The sequence below is a fragment of the Thamnophis elegans genome, chromosome 3 (genome assembly GCF_009769535.1).
Source record: "Thamnophis elegans isolate rThaEle1 chromosome 3, rThaEle1.pri, whole genome shotgun sequence".
Classification (NCBI taxonomy): domain Eukaryota; kingdom Metazoa; phylum Chordata; class Lepidosauria; order Squamata; family Colubridae; genus Thamnophis; species Thamnophis elegans.
Genome location: NC_045543.1, coordinates 151,755,725 through 151,776,722, shown reverse-complemented (window position 1 = coordinate 151,776,722; position 20,998 = coordinate 151,755,725). Strand labels below are relative to the sequence as shown.

Genomic DNA, 20,998 nt, shown 5'->3' with positions numbered 1-20,998 from the left:
CCCAAACCCCAAGCCTACTCTCTTTGCTCCGGAGTCCAAAGCACCATTTCTCTCTCTCTCTCTCTCTTTTTCCTTCCCTGCCATTTTTTGCACACTCGCCATTTCTCTTTTATCTTCCTCTTGATCCGTTCCCCACTTTCTCAAGACAAAACAGCCCGGATGAGCAGCCGGGAAAGAATAAAGCCGGTCATTTTTCAAGCGGATTGAAGACCATCCCAGCCAATAAGGAGCCCATAAATTAAGGGAGCAAAGAAACAGCCGTTTTGAGTCTTTGCTCCAAATAGAAGGGGCTTCGATCGCGCCCCCCCCCCCCCAATTCATCCAGGTCTGCTCTTTTCTTGCAATTCTTCTGGAAGAAAAGGAAGGTATAAATTAAAAGCTTTTCTTTGTGTTTCGAATTTGGCAGCTGCTCCTGTGCTTGTGCCAGGTCCGTTTGAAGAACTGGACATTTCCCGAGCCTCTTCTCTTCTTCCCCCTCGGCCACCGGTGAGCTCCTGGGTTTTGGAGTTCATCTCTTGAGATCTTTTTCCCCAGGCACCGTTGCTTCTGGTTTGCACCGGGGACAGGGGGGAAATCCAGCAGGTTCTGACAGGTTCTGGAGAACCGGTGGCGGAAATGTTGAGTTGTTTGGAGAACCGGTAGTGGAATTTTTTTTTTTTTGCAATTTGTTTTTTTTTTAAACATAAAAAAACAACATAATTTTTTTTATCATCCATTACATACAGCCTGTCGTTTGGTTACAAGTGTTTTTGCATCCATATTCTCAATTACATTTACAATCACAGATTTTTCATCTAATATAACCAGGTACCTCACTTTCATTGCACAATGTATATTCAATTACAATTAATATTTTTTTCAATAAACCTAATTCCCTTACATTCTTGATTGTCTGTTTAATAACAATATACCTTTATATAATCACATCCGGTAGCGGAAATTTTGAGTAGTTTGGAGAACCGGCCAATGCCACCTCTGGCTGGCCCCAGAGTGGGGAGGGAATGGGGATTTTGCAGGATCCTTCCCCTGCCACGCCCACCAAGCCACGCCCAGAGAACCCGTAGTAAAAACGTTTGAATTTCACCCCTGACCGAGGGTCTCAAGGGAATAGAAGCCCCTGAGCTGAGGGTTATCTCCTATTGATAGTGCGGTGATACCTCGTCAAGTTTTTTTTAAAATAGTTTAATAATTTAAAAGGCAAAAGACAAATTTACACTTGTAACAGCTTTTCCATATCAGTGTCCATATTTTTTTCATAACAATCCTATTTGCAAAATATTCTATCTCTATGTCACTATCCTTATACCCTTATTTAAATACTCTCTCTATATATATTGTACTTTCACCCTTTATACCTTAAGTTTTATGTTTACTCTCAAGCAAGGAATATCATCTATTCCAAATTTGAAAATACTCGGTTCCTTCCCTCTCCTTCGTTTCCATAGACAGTCCATCCATTTCTGCACATTCATAGATTTTCCTTCTCATAATCATTTCTGGGTGGGTATCTGTGTGTTTCCAGTTCTGTGCTAGAACGATTCTACTCGCAGTTAGTATGTGTAATATTATGTATTGTAGTTTTTTTCTCCATTTTCCCATCAAAGATTCCCAGGAATAAACAGCTTCAGCTCTATCATCCTTCGCTCGGTTGTCTCTTCCAGCCACTTCCTTATCTTGTGCCAATATTTTCCAGCCTTGTGGGGCAAGTCCACCACATGTGGTAGGATGTTCCCTGCTTATACCCACATCTCCCAACACTCCGGCAATCGGTTTGGGAACAGCTTAGCCGTTCTGACAGTGGTAGATGCCACCGATACCTTGCGAAGTTTCTAAGTTCTCAGGTTTCCTAGGGTCTCTCTCTCCTTGATTAGGTCCCATCCGTTGCTTCTGGTCTCTCAGAGGTTGTGGGAGCTTCATCCCTGGAGGCTTCCAAGAGGAGAATGGGCTGCCATCTGCCAGAAATGGGGTAGGGTCTCCTGCTTGGGTGGGGAGGGTTGGACTAAGTGGCCTATGAGGTCTCTTCCGACTCTGCTATTCCATGATGTTCTAACCTAGGGACGTGGTGGCTCAGTGGCTAAGAAGCTGAGCTTGTCAATCAGAGAGGTCGGCAGTTTGGGGGTTCGAATCCCTAGCTCCGCGTAACGGAGTGAGCCCCCGTTCCTTGTCCCAGATTCTGCCAACCTAGGAATTTGAAAGCACGTAAAAAATGGAAGTAGAAAAATAGGAGCCACCTTTGGTGGGAAGGGAACAGAGTTCCGTGCGCCTTTGGCTTTGAGTCATGCCGTCCACATGACCACGGAGACGTCTTCGGACAGCGCTGGCTCTTCGGCTTTGAAACGGAGATGAGCAGCGCCCTCTAGAGTCCAGAACGACTAGCACATGAGTGCGAGGGGAACCTTTACTTTTATATTCTAACTTATAACCATTCATTTAATAACTGTTCAAAATCACAACAGCACTGACAAAAGTGACTTACGACCAGTTTTCACACTCAATGGCCGTTGCAGCATCCCCATGGTCACGTGATCGAAATTTGGGCGCTTGGCAACGGACTCATATTTACGACGGTCTCAGGGTCATGTGAGTGACATTTTAAAGTGAAGTCAGCTGACTTCTGGGAAGCGAAGTCGGTGGGATTTGCCGGATTTCACTTAATGTCAGCACGATTCGTTTAACAACCAGGCGTTCGCTTAACAACCGTGGCAGGAAGGTGTGTAAAATGGGAGAAAACTTACTTGCCTTGCTTAACAACGGACATTTTGGGCTCAATTGTAGCCATCAGTCGACGGGTATCTGTATCTGCCTCTTTGGTCAATGGGGCGGGGGGGGGGGTCCAGAGGGCAGGGCTAATAATGGGGGGGGGTAGATTTCACACCCTCTTTTGGTTGCTGCTCTCCTCCTTGGCGGAGGGTGGGTGTCCCCCCCAAATCCAGAGGCTGCCTTCCCCCAAATTGGGGTCTTATCTGGCCAGATCCTGACTTCCCTCTGACTTTGAGAGACCCAGCTGAGTCACTGAGCCGTGGAGGTGAGGGGGGAAGCCCCCTCGCCCACAGCACCCCACAGCACCCCTCAACCTCTGCCCCTCCCAGCACGCTCTTTGCCAGCCCCCCCCGCATCAGCCGCTAAACTGAAATCAATTCCAATCACCTGCCAGAATCGACAGATTTTCACCGCACATCCAGGGCTAATGAAGTGCCTCTGGGGTCCCCCGGAGGAGAACACGGGGGGGGTCTCCTTGCAGCCCTCTCTGGCCGGAAGGACTGAGATCACACTGAGGTGCCCCTGCCAGGCTGGAGGGGGTTCCACACACCCCCGATGGGTGGCAACCGTTTCCCTTTTTGAGGGGTCCTTGGTGCTCTCTGAGCTTGGCGGTTTTCTGGCCGACGTTTCGTGACCCAACTAGGGAACAGCATCAGGGCTAGGCGTGAAACATCGGCCAGAAAACCAGCAAGGTCTGACATCACTGAGGAGCCCTCATTTCAACCATGAGCTATAAATTTTCTCCCTTATTTTGCTTTTTTTTGGTTTGTGCACCTCAGCAAAGATTTTCTTTCTTTCTTTCTTTCTCTCCCTTTCTTCTTCCTTCCTCCCTTCTCTCTTCCTTTTCTTTCTTTCTTTCTTTCTCTCCCTTTCTTCTTCCTTCCTTCGCTCTCCCTTTTCTTTCTTTCTTTCTCTCTCTCCCTTTCTTCTTCCTTCCTTCCTTCTCTCTCCTCTTTCTTTCTTTCTTTCTTTCTGTCTCTCTTTCTGTCTCTCTCTCTCTCTCTCTCTTTCTTTCTTTCTTTCTTTCTTTCTTTCTCCCATTTCACCAATGACTCTGGGTGGCTTGCCATTCAACAAATATACCACAGTGCAAACAGTGGCAACAAGTTATAAAACAATAAATTTACACAACATTGCCATGCTGGGGGTGAAATTGTTTTCATTAAAAAAAAAATACACCACATTTAAAAAAAAAAACCAGCAGAAAATCATAGCCAGCCGGGGAATGTGGGGACTTGAAGTCCTCCCATCTTCAAGTGGCCCAGGTGGGAATTTGGGTGGCTGCTTCTTCCTTTTTAACCTTTTCCTGTGTGGTGCCCGTCTTCCCCCCTCCCTCCCCCCTCCCTCCCTCCCTCCCCCCCTCCCTCCCTCCCAGGGACCCCCGTGAACCGGATCCCCATCATGGCCAAGCAGGTGCTGGATCTCTACTCGCTCTATCGGCTGGTGACCGAGAAAGGAGGCCTGGTGGAAGTGATCAACAAGAAGATCTGGCGGGAGATCACCAAAGGATTGAATCTGCCCACCTCCATCACCAGTGCAGCCTTCACACTCCGCACACAGTGAGTCCCGGCAGACAGGGTAGAGTGAGTGAGTGTGCGTGTGTGCGCGCCCTTGTGCCTGTGTGCCTCTCTCTGTGTGTACTTGTGTGTGTGTGTGTCTCTGTGTGTAAAACGTTGTTGGTTTAGAATTGGCCCTTACCATTGGAAGAAACTTTGGAGTCTGGATAAATGGCTGTAAATTCTCTTCTTGAAAAATCTCAATCTCTCTCTCTCTCTCTCTCTCTCTCTCTCTCTCTCTCTCTCTCTCTCCTCTCTCTCTCTCTAAAGAGTTTTATTATTTTTCAATTAGAAAAATAAACCGTCCATCTTTCCTTCTGCAGTGTGTCGTCTGGGTACAAAGATATCTGTGCAACACTGTTCCTCTTTTGCCACATTTTTCAAGTTCATACTAACATTATTTCCTTACGTTTAGTATTATAATATATTGAGCATTTAAACATTATAGAACTCTCAATTTTTCTTCTTAATATCTTCTAGTAATAATAGCGTATTAACATTAAACACCATTATTCTCATTATATACATACGAACAGTTTATATCTCTTTCTAAGTGTTTTGACTAGTTATTTTTTTTTTTAGCTTTCTTCATTTACAAGCTCTTTTTTTTTTAAAAATTCTCCAACCATTGGTAAAATACTTCCCAAATCATATAATATTCCGTTTGCTCTTTCTCCTAACTGGCTAATGCTAATCTCTTCATTTCTGCACATTCTAACATTTTCTTTATTACCTTCTCATCAATAGGAATCTCTACACTTTTCCAATGTTGTGCAAATACAATTCTATCTGCGGTATGATTAAATATATATTCCCTTTATTATAAATTTCAGGTAGAATTCATAGCAGAAATGTTTTGGGTTTCAGCTCAATATGTTTCTTCTTGAGAATCTCCAGTGAACACGCACTCACAACTTCTTTTTTTCTTTTATAAGTCAAGATTTTATTTATTTATATATTTTGAATACAGTGTATTCTCCAGGCATACCACAAAAAGGAAAGGGAAAAAAAAGATAACACATATATCAACAACAACAATATCATCATCATCATCATCATCAACAACAACAACAATAATAAACCGCCCTACTTGGAACACCTTATATCCTCCGACGTGATCTTAACAGTTCCTAGGTCTTTGGTTAAGACTCAAGCTGTTGAGTTACCAACCAGCCCCAAAGAATGTGAATCTCACCAAAGATTAACATAATAATAATAATAATAATAATAATAATAATAATAATTAATAATAATAATAATAATAATGGAGAACTGAGTTGGCAGTAGGGAATGAGATCTACGGAATGGTTAATATCAAGCGAGGAATTTTCCAGGGTGATTAACTTTCATATATATATATTTCATATATATGGATGATTTGAAACTCTATGGAAAGTCAGAAATAGAAATCCAATCATTGACAAATACAGTCCGAGTATTCAGCACCGATATTTCAATGCAGTTTGGCATGGAAAAATGCGCCACTGTATCCATAAAAAGGGGCAAAATCACTGCATCTGAGGGAATTGAAATGCCCAATGGCCAACTAATTAAATGCAAAGAAAATGAAGCCTACAAATACTTAGGCATTCTGCAGTTGGATAACATCAAGCATGGAGAAGTAAAAACTATTGTCAGGCGAGAGTACACCAACAGAGTTAGGAAAATTTTGAAATCTAAATTGAATGGTGGAAATACAATCAAGGCCATAAATACCTGGGCAATACCAGTTATAAGATACACAGCTGGCATAGTTAACTGGATACAAGCTGATTTGGACCTTTTGGACCAAAAAACCAGGAAACTAATGACAATGCACTACAGTTTACATCCACGTGGTGATACTGATAGACTATATCTGCCCCGAAAATCAGGTGGCAGAGGATTATTACAAGTGAAGCAAACAGTTGAAGAAGAAAAGCATGCACTGGCTGATTATTTAAAAGAAAGTCAAGAACATCTATTAATCGAAGTAAAGAACAAAAATCTACTGAAGGCCCAACAGACAAAACAAGAATACAGAAAAGATGTGATAAAATCAAGAATGGAGAGTTGGCAGAACAAAGCACTGCATGGTCAATTTCTGGAAAAAATAAAAGATAAAGTGGACAGTGAACAAACTTGGTTATGGTTAAAAACAGGTACATTAAAGAAAGAAACAGAGTCACTAATCCTGGCTGCGCAAGAACAAGCTATCCGCACAAATGCCATTAAGGCCAAAATCGAAAAATCCTCTGATGATGCCAAATGCAGACTTTGCAAAGAAGCTGACGAAACTGTTGATCACATTCTCAGCTGCTGTAAAAAAATCACGCAGACTGATTATAAATTGCGGCACAATTCAGTAGCACAAATGATCCATTGGAATTTGTGCAAAAATTATAATATTAAAACAGCAACAAACTGGTGGGAACATCAGCCTGAAAAAGTCACTGAAAATCAGATGGTCAAGATCTTGTGGGATTTCCGTATACAAACCGACAAAATACTGGCGCATAATACACCAGACATCACACTGGTTGAGAAAAATAAGGTCACAATCATAGACATCGCAATACCAGGTGATAGCAGGGTCGCCGAGAAGGAACATGAAAAAATCGCAAGATACCAGGACTTAAAAATCGAAATTCAACGACTATGGCACAAACCAGCAGTGGTAATTCCAGTGGTAATTGGCACACTGGGTGCTATTCCAAAAGCACTGGAATTACATTTAAAACAGTTAAAAATTGACAAAATCACCATCAGTCAAATGCAAAAAGCCGCACTGCTTGGATCTGCACGCATATTACGAAAATACGTTACGACGTCCTAGGCCCCTGGGTGGGGCCCGACTAGTAACCAATACCAAATCTGGCGAAACAACTGGCCGCTGTGATACAATTGTATAATAATAATAATAATGGAGAACTGAGTTGGCAGTAGGGAATGAGATCTACGGAATGGTTAATATCAAGCGAGGAATTTTCCAGGGTGATTAACTTTCACCTCTTCTCTTTATCATCGCAATGATCCCACTATCACTAATCTTAAAAAAAATGAAATTAGGCAACCAAACAGCCAAAGAAGCTGAAAAAATTTCGCATTTACTATATATGGATGATTTGAAACTCTATGGAAAGTCAGAAATAGAAATCCAATCATTGACAAACACAGTCCGAGTATTCAGCACCGATATTTCAATGCAGTTTGGCATGGAAAAATGTGCCACTGTATCCATAAAAAGGGGCAAAATCACTGCATCTGAGGGAATTGAAATGCCCAATGGCCAATTAATTAAATGCAAAGAAAATGAAGCCTACAAATACTTAGGCATTCTGCAGTTGGATAACATCAAGCATGGAGAAGTAAAAGCTATTGTCAGGCGAGAGTACACCAACAGAGTTAGGAAAATTTTGAAATCTAAATTGAATGGTGGAAATACAATCAAGGCCATAAATACCTGGGCAATACCAGTTATAAGATACACAGCTGGTATAGTTAACTGGACACAAGCTGATTTGGACCTTTTGGACCGAAAAACCAAGAAATTAATGACAATGCACTACAGTTTACATCCACGTGGTGATACTGATAGACTATATCTGCCCCGAAAATCAGGTGGCAGAGGATTATTACAAGTGAAGCAAACAGTTGAAGAAGAAAAACATGCACTGGCTGATTATTTAAAAGAAAGTCAAGAACATCTATTAATTGAAGTAAAGAACAAAAATCGACTATGGCACAAACCAGCAGTGGTAATTCCAGTGGTAATTGGCACACTGGGTGCTATTCCAAAAGCACTGGAACTACATTTAAAACAGTTAAAAATTGACAAAATCACCATCAGTCAAATGCAAAAAGCCGCACTGCTTGGATCTGCACGCATATTACGAAAATACGTTACAACGTCCTAGGCCCCTGGATACCCATCGTCATTTGGGCACTTAGCACCATGTCCAAGAATTTTACAAGATACATGAACAAATTTCAGCTTTCCAGCAGAACTGCAAAAAACTGGGCTACTCGGAGCATTTTATATTTTAAGAAGGAACTTGGTTGATCCCTAGGACGCTGGCAGCAAACCGTATCAACCATTAGCACCAGTCACTGATAATTGTGATGCATTTTTGAATGTTCAGTTGGCTGAGTTTCATGTTTAATGAATAAAGTATATAATAATATAACAAAATAGTTCTAACCATATTTATAATTATATTCGCTTATTTATGTTCCTATTAAATATATTGGCATACGTACAATTATAAACAACGCTCATATTTTACTTAAACATAACCTTACTCTTTCTTCATCTAATTTGAGCACCCACAACTTCTGGAGGGAAGCTGTTCCACTGATGAATGACCAGAATTACAAAATTGGAAGGGACCTTAGCGGTCTTCTAGTCCAACTCCTGTGCCATCTTGGATAATGGCTGTCCAATCTTTTCTTGAAAACCCCCAGTGATGGAGAGCACCCACAACTTCTGGAGGGAAGCCGTTTCACTGGGTTAATTAACAAAATAATAGAGTTGAAAGGGACCTTGGAGGTCTTCCAGTCCAGTCCAGTCTCTTCCTGAAAACATCCAGCGTTGGAGCTGGGTTCTTCGTATGAAAAGCCACACACGTGTCAAACAACATCTTCAAGGATTTCTACTGTTGCCCATTCTTGAAGTCTACAATGGGTGTCACATCAAACAATCCAATTAATAAATCAAACCCACCTCTCTCTCTCTCTCTTCCCCCTGGTCCTTCCCAGATTTCTCTAGAACCTACCTAAATTCTTATCATAACTCATTGTGCAGAGAAGTGCAACAAATTAAGGGACTGGAGACTAAAACATATGAGGAAGGGTTGCAGGAATTTGGCATATCTAATTTAATGAAAAGAAGAACTGGGGTGACATGAGAGCAGCCTCCTAATATTTGAGGGGCTGCCACAGAGAGGAAGGGGGGGGGGTCAAGCTATTCTCCAAAGCCCCAGAAGGTCTGACAGAGAATGATGGATGGAAACTGACCAAGGAGAGATTCAACCTAGAAACGAGGAGGAATTTTCTGTCAGTGAGAACAATGAACCAGTGGAACAACCTGCCTCCAGAGGTTGTGGGTCCTTCATCACTGGAGGTTTTCCAGAAGAGACTGGACGTCCATTTGTAATAATATAAGGCCTGTTGCTTGAGCAGGGGGTTGGACTAGAAGACCTCCAAGGTCCCTTCCAGCCCTGTGATTCTATGTTCTGTGTCCATGTAGCATGTCTCCGCTGTGCCAATGGAAAGGGGTCTCTGCCAACCTCTCTGCTTCTCCCCGCAGGTACATGAAGTATCTCTACCCCTACGAATGCGACAAGCAAGGCCTGAGCTCCCCCGGAGAGCTGCAGGCCGCCATCGACAGCAACCGCCGGGAAGGGAGGCGTCAGATGTTTGGGGCCACCCTGTTCAGCTACTCGCCCACGGGCACGCCAGCCACCCTCGCTTCCCCCAAGGTCCCTCTGCCCTCCCTCACCATCGCCACCCACAACGGGAGCCAGATCGGACAGGCTCGCACCGTCAAAAATGGTGAGGGGCTCAGACTGGTGTAAGGAGGTGGGTGGGAGGGAAGGAAGGGCCCAAGGCAGAGCAAGGGTGAAAGGCTGAACCTCTGCAGGAAAATACACCCTTTGGGGGGGGGGGTACAGTTCGGTCTAAAAGACCACAATTCAGTTTTCCCCCCTTTACATCTTCTCTTATACATAGTTCATTGTATTTCCATTTTCAGTCATCTTATTTTTTTTCCATATTTTCCAGCTTACTGTATTTTTCGGAGTATAAGGCGCCTCTTCCCCCCCCTAAAAGAGGGTGAAGAATTGGGTGCGTCTTATACACTGAATGTAGCCCCACCCACCCACCGGCCCCCCACCCTTTGGCCCCTGCCTCCCAGCAATTTGCCTCCTTGCAGCAAAGGGGGAAAACGGGGCTTACGGAAGCTACAATAGGCCATGGAAATCCCTGCAGCCTGAAACAGCTGATGATCGGGAGGGGCCCCCCCCACACTGGAAGCGGAACTTGCTGTTTGCTGCAAGGAGGCAAATTGCTGGGAGGCAGAAGCAGATTTTTTTCCCCTTGTGCTTATCAGGCTGTTTACTGTTTGCTGCAAGGAGGTTAAGTCAATAACTATAAACGCCTATAGAATGTTCAAATTATTAGACTTATTTTTTAAAGACTGCTTTATTATTGTTCTTAACAAAACGAAGAAGCTTTTTAAAATAGATGCTTGGTCTGAAGAGGCCCAGTGCTATTGTCTCTCCTTTTAAATAGCAGAGAAGAACTTATGTACTTCCAGAAAGCCACATCAATTTTAACAGCATCTGTACTGTCTGAAATGTAGCACTACAAACAGTGTCTGTCGTCTGTACTGTTTGCTGTTTGTTGCAAGGAGGCAAATTGCTGGGAGGCAGAAGCAGATTTTTTCCCCCTTGTTTTCCTCCCCAAAAGCTAGGTGCGTCTTATACTTTGGAGCGTCTTATACACTGAAAAATATGGTAGCTTTAATTTCTTCTTAATATATAAACAATATCATTATCCGCCTCTCCAAGTTAATCAAATTTAACATTTCATTTCCATCTCTTATTCTGTTTTGCTATCGATAACATATATCCTCAAATTCAATTTTGTACAGTAAACATTTCATATCCACAATTAATAGTATTGATCTATTTCCCTCATATCATATTAGCTATAGGCCATTGAAAATATTTATCGTATTTCATTCCATTCTACTAGTAAAGTCTGCAGGAAAATGCTCCCTTTTTGGGGGTGCAGGGAGTTCCGAATGACCACAATTGAGCCCAACGTTTCCATGGCTAAGCGAGACGGTTGCTAAGTGAGTTTCCCCATTTTACGACCGTTCTTGCCGCTGTTGTTAAGCGAATCCCTGCAGCTGTTATTTTAGGAACCCAGTTGTTAAGTGAATCCGGCTTCCCCATTCCCTTTGCTTGTTGAAAGGTCGCAAAAGGGGACACGTGACCCCTTGGATATGGCGACCGTCATAAATACGAGTCAGTTGCCAAGAGGCTGAATTTTGACCACAGTGAGGCTGCAATGAAGCGTGAAAAAAAAGGTCATCAGTCACTGTGGTGTTAGAACTGGGCTAAATCACTTCTTTCTAAAGTAAACCTAAACTCAAAAAAAGGAAAAAGGAAAGGAAAAAAGGAAGGGGGAGGAAAAGTTGAGTGGTTTTGATCTGTTTTAATTGCATTCCAGGCTGTTCCTTGATAAAAGGCTCGGCTGTGAACGCACCAAAGTAAATAAATAAACTTGGAAAAGGACCCACTCGGCTTTTCCCCCCTTGCAAACCCAGTTTTTTCTCGCAGAGAGTCAGAAGAATGCCGAAGCCATCATCGTCTGCTCCTTTCTAAATGCAGCCCTCCCTCCATGCTTGCTGCTTGGCAGTGGCTTATGGAAGCTGTGGTTCAACACATGTGGGAAGGGCCTATATATATATATATATATATATATATATTCTCAGCACAGCAGAATAATGGATAGAAAGGAATATTTGTAGCTCAGGGTGAATTCCGGTGCTCTCTGAGTTTGGTGATTTCCCTGCAGCCGTTTCATGACCCAACTAGGGAACATCATCAGGGCTAGAAGGGAGGACGGGGGTTGCTCTCTGTTCTCGGTTGATTACTATTTCAGTAAGCAGCCTAATCATGGAATCTCCAAGACCACTCCCACCAACACTGGGGGACAAGCTACTAGTTCATAAACAGAGAGAGAGAGAGGGAGGGAGGGAGGGAGGGAGGGAGGGGGAGAGAGAGAGAGTGAGAGAGAGAGAGAGAGAGAGAGATGCTTAGATAGATGAATAGAGAGCGGATTGATTGATTGATAACTAACACAACAGCAGAGTTTGAAGGGAGCTTGGAGGTCTTCTAGTCCAACTCTGCTAAAACAGGAAATCTCATTCCAAATTATGATAAACAGATCGATAGATAGACGAAAGAGAGAGTAGATAGATAGATAGATAGATAGATAGATAGATAGATAGATAGATAGACAGACAGATACTAAGAGATGATAGATAGATGCATAGATACATAGAGATAGAGAGATAACTACAGATAGTTAGCTACATATAGGTCAATAGATAATTGATAGATGAAGGATAGATAATACTGTAGATAGTTGTAGACAGACAGATAGATGTAATAGATGACAGAATAGATGCATAGGATGGATGTTGAAAGGTCAGATAGAAGATGATACCATGATGATGGTGATAGATAGATAGATAGATAGATAGATAGATAGATAGATAGATAGATAGATAGATAGATACAAAGATATACAGATATACAGACAGATAGATAGATAGATACAGATAGCAGATAGATACAAAGATAGATAGATAGACAGCTGATAAATTGTGCAGCTGATAAATTGTGATAGATAGATAGATACAAAGATGGATATAGTTACAAAGGAAAGGTAGATAGATAAAGAGAGAGAGAGAGAGAGATACAAATGTAGACAGACAGACAGAGATAGATGACAGCCATGAGATTCTTGGAGAATTCTCTGTTCATCTTCGTTGTCTTCTCTTGACTCCTCCCCCCCCTCCTCCCCCTCCTCCTCCTTGCAGAAGAGAGCCTCCTGTCGTCTGGGGTGCCCAGCCGCATCGCCATCCCGGTCAGCCTAGCCGGGCATCACCTGGTGGCAGCACAAGCGGCAGCATCGCAGGCGGCCGCCCTGGAGCAGCTGCGGGAGAAGCTGGAGACCAGCGAGCCCCCGGAGAAGAAGATGGCGCTGGTGGCCGAGGAGCAGCAGCGCCTGGTCCAGCAGGCTCTTCAGCAGAACCTCCTGGCCATGGCCTCCCAGTTCCCAGTCAACATCAAGGTCAACAGCCGCGGAGGTGGGGAGGAGAACATCTCCCTTGAGCTCTTCTGCATTGGCCCCAGGGCAGCCGGGGAGGGGGGGGGGGATCTACATTTTACTACCGGTTCTGTGGGCGTGGCTTGGTGGGGGTCATGTGACTGGGTGGGCGTGGCTATGTGGTCCTGTAACTGGGGGATCAAAAGACAGAAACTCACTTTAACAATGTCCTGCTGGAGCAGGGTTGGACTAGATGACCTCCAGGTGCATTCCAGCCCTGGATATATCCTCTGAAGGGCCTAGGGCCAGGTCTGTAGTCCTTCCTTCCTCCCCTTTTCCCTCCCTCCCTTTTTCTTTCTTTCTTTCTCTCTCTCCTTTTCTTTCTATCTTTCTTTCTCTTTCTTTCTCTTTCTTTCTTTCTTTCTCTCTTTTTTCTTTCTTTCTCTCTTTTTCCTTTTTTCTTTCTTTCTTTCTCTTTCACTCTTTCTCTTTTTCTTTTCTTTCATTTGTTTTTTCTTTATCTCTTTTTCTTTCTTTCTCTCTTTTTCTTTTCTTTCTTTCTATCTTTCTTTCTCTCTTTTTTCTTTCTTTCTCTCTTTTTCCTTTTCTTTCTTTCTCTTTCTTTCACTCTTTCTCTTTTTCTTTTCTTTCTTTCATTTGTTTTCTTTTCTTTCTCTCTCTCCCTCCCTCCCTCCCTCCCTCCCTCTCCATCTCTCTCTTTCTCAGCACCCCCACCCCCTGTTTTTGACCTAACAGGTTTTGCTGCTGGGAGCAAAAACGGACCCCCACCCCCACCCCTGCGTTTCCGGAGAACCTGTAGTAAAAAAAAAATGCTTAAAAAGTAAAAACAAAAAGTTCCAAAGATCAGCTGTGCAAAGTGCAATCGGAGGAAGTTTTTTTTAAAAAAACTTTTAAAGTGTTTTTTTTACTACTGGTTCGGTGAACCGGCCCAAACCAGTAGCATTTCACCCCTGGTTGGCAGGCTGTGGAAACTACTCCCTCCAGGCCGATCGCCATTCCCCAGTTCTTTGCACTCTCTGCGGGGAAAATTAATTCAGGGTTTTTTTGTTTTTAATTGCATTTATATGCCGCCCTATTCCCTTCAGAGTTGGTTTTCACCAGATATGTGCCAATATGATAGCAAAAGTACTTAGGCCGCATCACAGTGCTTGACAGCCCTCTCTAAGTGGTTTACAGAGTCAGCCTCTTGCCCCCAACAATTTTACCCACCTCGGAAGGACGGAAGGCTGAGTCGACCTTGAGCCTGGTGGGATTCAAACTGCCAAATTGAAGGCAGCCAGCAGAAGTAGCCTGCAGTACTGTACTCTAACCTCTGCACCATAATAGCTCAAGGAAGAAAGGATGGATGGATGGATGGATGGAAGGAAGGAGGAAAAGGAAGGAAGGAATAGCAATAGCACAGACTTATATACCGCTTCACAATGCTTTACAACCCTCCTTTAGCGGTTTACAGAGTCAGCCTCTTGCCTCCCACAGTCTGGATCCTCATTTTACCCACCTCAGAGGGAGGGAAGGCTGAATCAACCTTGAGCCTGGTGGGATTTGAACTGCCAAATTGCAGGCAGCCAGCAGTCAGCAGAAGTAGCCTGCAGTACTGTACTCTAACCACTGCACCACCAGAGGCGAAGGAAGGATGGAAGGAAAGGGAAGGAATAGCAATGCCACTTAGACTTATATACTGCTTCACAGGGCTTTCCAGCCCTCTCTAAGCGGTTGGCAGAGTCAGCCTCTTGCCCCCAACAATCTGGGTCCTCATTTGACCCACCTCAGAAGGATGGAAGGCTGAGCCAACCTTGAACTGGTGAGATTTGAACTGCCGACCTTCAGCTAGCAGTCAGCTGAAGTAGCCTGCAGTACTGCACTCTTAAGCACTGCACCATTGTGCCTATGTACTTAAATAAAGTACATTCTGAATGGACTTTGGATACTTAATCGGAAACTAACAATGGCTTATAAGAACATCTGTATAAGATGTTCTATAGACGGCATCTCCCCCCAGCAAATGACCTATTTTATAGGCTGCATATAAAGCCATATACCCTCGTAACATCAAGGAAAAGATGAATAAAAATTAGTTTAATTTTCCCTCTACATATTTGCTTGTTGGGCAACTTACTGAATAATGCATGTTTTTTTCATATTTTTAATACCTAGTACTTAGACTTTGGCTTTTGATCAATCCAGCATCTATAGAGACTCCAGGAATCTTGCTATACAAGGTTCTCCCTCCTGAAATAGGCAGGCTGAGAGAAAATAATTTATAAATGAGATAGTTCTTAGTCTAGCTAAATAAAGATTGACTTAAGAGATCTTCATTTTTCCCACCTCGGAAGGACGGAAGGCTGACTCAACCTTGAACCTGGTGGGATTCGAACTGCCAAATTGCAGTCAGCGGCAGTCAGCAGAAGTCGCCTGCAGTCCTGCACTCTAACCACTGCGCCACCACGGCTTTTTAAAAAATATATATTCGTATTGTTTTTACATTTAAAACAGTGCAGCACCGTGAAGTCAAAGTGACCGCACGATCACATTATATACAAATAATCTCATCCAGTAATTGTTAGCCTACCTAATACATTATCTGTCCTTCTATCCAATCACGTTATCTACAGTTTGTTCCATTCTTGTCAGCTTGTCTTATACCAATAGTAAAATCTGTTCCAGACTTCAAAATATTCCGATTCCCCTTTATTTTTAAGTTCAAGAGTGAGCCTCTCTGCTTCCGCACAGGCCAACACTTTCCTAAATATGTCTAACTCTGATGGTGCATTTTCTTTTTTCCCCAAAAAATAAGTTATACACACCGGAGTTAGTACATGTATAATTAGATAAAGCAGGTCTTTCTTCTACCCCTCCGGTGTTATGCCTAGGAGAAAAATGTCTGGTTTGAACAAAATTTCATCTCCCACAATTTGTTCCAACCGTGATTGAATCATTTTCCAGTATCTTTTTGCTTCATTGCGCGTCCAACACCTATGATAAAAAGTCCCTGGGGGTTTTTTTTTTGTTTTTTTTTTTTTGCACTTCCAACAATTTGGAGCCAGATTTTTAAACATTTTGGAGAGCCGTGCTGGGTGGGGGGGAGATGCCATCTGTAGAACATCTTATAAAGATTTTCTTATACGCCGTGGCCCTTGTTGGTTTCCGATTAAGTATCCAAAGTTTTTCCCACTTAGCCAATTCCACGTTGTAACCAAAATTGTTCGCCCAGGTGCCGATGGTTTCCTCGGCATGTTCTTCATGCACCACTTAATGATGTTCTTGATGACATCCCTAACAAAGCTCTTCTTGGAGGATATTTGCCTGCCTCGGAGTTCTGCCGGCCGTGGGTGTTATTCCGTGGGAGCCTCCGTTGCTCTGCCTCCCTCACCCCCCCCCCTTCTCCGTCTCCTCCCAGATGACAGACAGGAGGCGGCATTGAACCTGTCCACCAACGGCATTAGCAGCCTCAACATGTCGATAGAAATAAACGGCGTTGTCTACACAGGTAAAGAGCCCCCTTCCTCGCCCCCCCCCACTTCGTTTGAAACGCAGGCTGCAAATCCAGAGGCCGCAAAGCCCCAGCTTCCCCTCCCCCCTGGGGGTTCTCTGACCATCGGTGCAGGGTGCTGGGAGAGGTAGCAGCCCCTGAGGAATGGCTGGCTTTGGGAGTTGCTAAATGAGAGATTTGGGGGGGGGGGCGTGGGGGATGATGGCTTGGGGGGCAAGCAGGATCCAGGATCCGCCCATTTCTCCGGCATAACGCAAAGCAGGGGTTTCCAGCCTCTGGAACTTTAAGGTGTGAGGCTGGCTGGGAATTCTGGGAGGGGAAGTCCAGCTGCCTTGAAGATTCGGGGTGGGGGGGGGTGGGGGCTTCCAGAGAGCAGAGCCTGGATTTGGGTGGCTGTGTGTGATGACCATCTCCAACTTAGCACCTCTCTCCCTCTGACAGGCGTGCTGTTTGCCAGGCGGTCGGGCCTCCTGGGCGCTGCGGGAGGCACCCACAGCCACGCCACCACAGGGATGCCACCCAGCCCGCTGTTCTCCACCACATCTCGGGGACGTGCTCCGGCCAGCACCTCGCCCTGAGAGGAGAAGCCGTGCAGGCTGTCCTCCACCCCTCGGACAACGGCCATCCACTCTGCCATCCAGCGTGGGGACCTCGTAGGGGCACCTGTGTTCTTGGTTCAGGGTGGCATGGGGTGAGGCCCCCAGCCCTGGAGGGGCTTGGGAAGGGACTTTGGGGCAGGGCGAAGGACAGGATGAAGAGACACTGAGGCACCGAGGAGGGCTTGGGTTTGAGAAGGAGGCGGCAGAGGGAGCTGATTAACCAGTGGAACGGCTTGCCACCAGAGGTTGTGGGTGCTCCCATCACTGGAGGTTTCCAAGAAAAGGTTGAGCAAGTTTGTTATTCTGGAGCCGTGGTGGAGCTGGGAACCACGGTTACGGCTTCTCCACCCGCATTGATTTCCTTGACGGGGGTTGGATGCTGGGCATCAGTTGGGTTCTCCCGAGGACTTGATGGTGGTGAGGAATCTTCACCTGGAACATGGTGGCATCTTCACCCTCTCCACCATTCCCTGACCAGGCGTAGCTCCATGCTCTTAACATGCTTCCCAGCCTTCACCGCTACAGGGTCCTACCCCGATTCTGAGTGTGTGTACAGTCACCAATTCTCTGCACACTCACCCCTAGGGTCTGGGGCTCAGCCCAACAGTGGCTGGGAGTGGTTGCCAGTCCCAACCAAATCAAAGATCTTGGGAGAAGGTGCAGCTGGGTGAGTGTGACAGTGGGGGGATTAAATCTCATGGCGCATTCGTTCTAGTGACAGCTGCATGGCATTCCTATCCAGAGCATCTCAGAACCAAGAAGGGTGGGAAAGTGGTTAGAAGATCAGCAGGACATATGAGGTCAGCTTATGGGATGGACCAAAGGAAGGAGGCAGATGGTTAAAGAGAGATCCAGTCTAGAAGTAAGGAACATCAATGAGACAACGAGAACATCAATGGAATGACTGGCTTCTCAAGAGCTCTGGGTGAGCTCCATCACCAGAGGTCTAGAAGACCTTCCAGAAAGCCCAAACCAAACCCATCGGACCACCGTTTGACCAGAATGGTATAAGGTCTCCTGCCTTGGGCAGGAAGTTGGACTGGAAGGCCACCAGGGTCCTTTCCAGCCTACGACTCTGGGGAGGCGGAAGGTTTGAGGTGAAGGTTGGACAACCCTTTGCCTGGAACAAGGCGGGATTTCCTGCTTCAGCAGAGGGTTGGACTAGAAGACCTCCAAGGTCCCTTCCAACTCTGCCATTCTGTCCTTCTGTTAAGGCAGGGAGACCTTGTGAGTGGGACAGGCCAGTCGAGAGAGGATCGGGGTGTGAAGAGCAGGTTTGAGGGTTAGATCGAAACCGCCTTCGCCTTCGTCTCGGAGCCGCATGAGGACACCCGGTGGCTCCATAACGTCCATTCTCAGCTTGGCCCCAACCCAACCCTCCCTTCCTCTCCATCTTCCTCCCTCCCCACGTTGCCTCCTCCCTAGGGACACAACCAAACCGCCCATTTCTGAGGTTGCACTTTCAAGTCGTTGCTTTGAGGGAACAGGTTGGGTGGGGGGTGGGGGGAGGCAACCCCTTGGGGTGCTGAGGCGTCCCTTGGGTTGGGGGCGGGAAGAGGATTGTGTCTCCTTGGGAATCACTGGGTTTGGGGGGGTGGGGAGGGGATGGGGGGGTGGGGGGTGTTTCTTTTGTTAGAGTGCAGAATCTCAAAATACCAAAGAAGAAGCGCAAGTGATTTCATCTACCTCATGTTCTTTCAGATGTGCCAAGGGGGAGGGGGGAGGGGAGGGGGCTCCTGGGGGTCCAACTCACAGCTGTCTACGCTGCCATGGAGTGCGCAGAACAGCTGCAGCCGATCCACGCTGGGAGCCTCCCTCGCTTCCTATTGGTACTGTCCTCCCCCACAATCGGAAACAATCGTGCGCTTGACCAAAGACCGGGGCCCTTCGCGGGCCTCCTTGCACAACCGCCTGCCGGCTTCGAATATTGGCGGCCGGAGCTCTGGAGCGGCCGGCCAACGCGGCTACTACATCAAAGGGAGCCTCTGGCAGAGCCGTCCCTGCAGACGGGACATTCCCGAGACTGGAGGGGACGCTTTGCGGACTTCTGGCTCTGAAGCTCTTGTACCAAAGACGGGAGCCCTGGGCACTTGGCTTTCCTGGGGAAGGGAAGGGGGGAGGAGGAGGAGGAGGAGGAAGGAAGGGGTGGGTGGGTGGGTGAGGGTCTTTTCTTCGTCCTTCGAGGTCTTTCCAACTTTCTCCTTTTCGGTGTTTGGCTGGCGGGGTTAATTTTTCCCACCCTGGTGTGTTTCCTGCATCTCTCTCTCTCTCTCTCTCTCTCTCACGCCCTCCCTCCCTCCCTCCCCTCCATCTCTCACCCTCTCTCTCCTTTCCTTGTCTCTCTCCTCCTCTATATCTCATCCTTCCTCTTCCTCTCTCTCTCCCTTTCTCTGCCTTTTCTTCCCTCCCTCTCCCTCTGTGCTCCCTCTCCCTCCCTTCCTCTATTTCCCTCTCCCTTCATCTCCTCCTCTCCCTCCTTCTCTCTCCCAGCCTTACTCTTCCTCTCTCGTTCTTTCTACTGCTCCCTCTCTCCCCCTTTCTCTCCTCCTCCACTTTCCCCCCTTTCTCTCCCTCTTCTTCCCTCTCCATTTATCTCCTGTCTCCCCCTCCCTCCCTCTTCCACTTTCTCTTCCTCTCTCTCTTCTACTGCTCTCTTCTCCCCTCTCCCTCTTTCTCATCTCCTCCTCCTCTCTCCCACTCCCTCTCCTTCTTTCTCTTTCCCTCTTCCCATCTTTTCCCCCCTCTCTCTCCCTGTCTTAGCCTCCCTCCCCTTATCTCCCTCTCCTCCCCTCCCTCCCTCCCTGCCTGCCTGCCTGCTCCAATCCTTTTGTTGTTCTCCCCTGCTTGTTGGCATCTCTCCACGTTTCTCCCTGACTTTCTTGTAGGTTACGGAGTCAATCCAGGCACTGAGGGGGAAGCTGGGTTGGGGCACTCAGGGGAATGAATGCGAGGATTGAAGAGGAGGAAAATAAAAACGGAAGTAATTTTAAAAGAGGAAACCGTTGCCGGAGACTTTCATTTCGTCCCTCCCGTTGGTCTGAACCCAGCGCCTTTGGGTGATGTAACCGTTGCTGCTCTCCTTCAGACGGATACGGCCCTGAGGATAACAGGGCTAGCCCTTGACTTACGACCACATCCGGAAACAGAATTTCCATTGTGGTGGTTAAGTGAGTTGCACCCCATTTAACAGCCCTTTTTGGAAACAGTTCTTAAGAAAGCCATGTGGTCGTTAAATGAATCTGGCTTCCCTCATTGACTTTTCTTGCTGGAATCTGGCTGGGAAGCTCAAAAAATGGGGGTCACACAAATACATGAAATGGTGGAGGGTCTCCTGCCTGAGCTAAGCGTTGGGCTAGAAGACCCCCAAGGCAGAGACGGCCTCCCATTACCTTCACTAACGGTTCTGCAGCGCCTGGGCATGCGCAGAAGGATGCCTGTAATGATGTCTGGGAGGGCAGGTGGAGCCTTGCGGCGGCACCACTGCCGATTCATCTGAACTATTCCATTCCATTCTATTCTGTGTTCCATTCTATTCCATATTTCATTTTATTTCATTTCATTATTTCATTTCTATTCCATTCCATTCTATTCTGTGTTCCATTCTATTCCATTTCATTCTTTTTGGACTCCACTCCACTCTGTTCTATTCCATATTTCATTTCATTATTTCATTTCTATTCCATTCCATTCTATTCTGTGTTCCATTCTATTCCATATTTCATTTTATTTCATTTCATTATTTCATTTCT

The 20,998-nt window shown here is 45.8% G+C and overlaps 1 protein-coding gene across 1 annotated transcript in view; it reads left to right on the top strand.

The window, feature by feature from the left end:
• ARID3C (AT-rich interaction domain 3C) overlaps positions 1–17,228 on the top strand; it is a 77,363-nt gene extending 60,135 nt beyond the window's left edge. The window contains exons 4-8 of the mRNA XM_032213924.1: positions 4,136–4,319; positions 9,604–9,848; positions 12,910–13,179; positions 16,558–16,647; positions 17,092–17,228. Of these exons, the coding sequence (XP_032069815.1) occupies positions 4,136–4,319; positions 9,604–9,848; positions 12,910–13,179; positions 16,558–16,647; positions 17,092–17,228 (926 nt within the window). The remainder of the gene's footprint in view (positions 1–4,135; positions 4,320–9,603; positions 9,849–12,909; positions 13,180–16,557; positions 16,648–17,091) is intronic.
• The last annotated feature ends 3,770 nt before the right edge of the window (positions 17,229–20,998 follow it).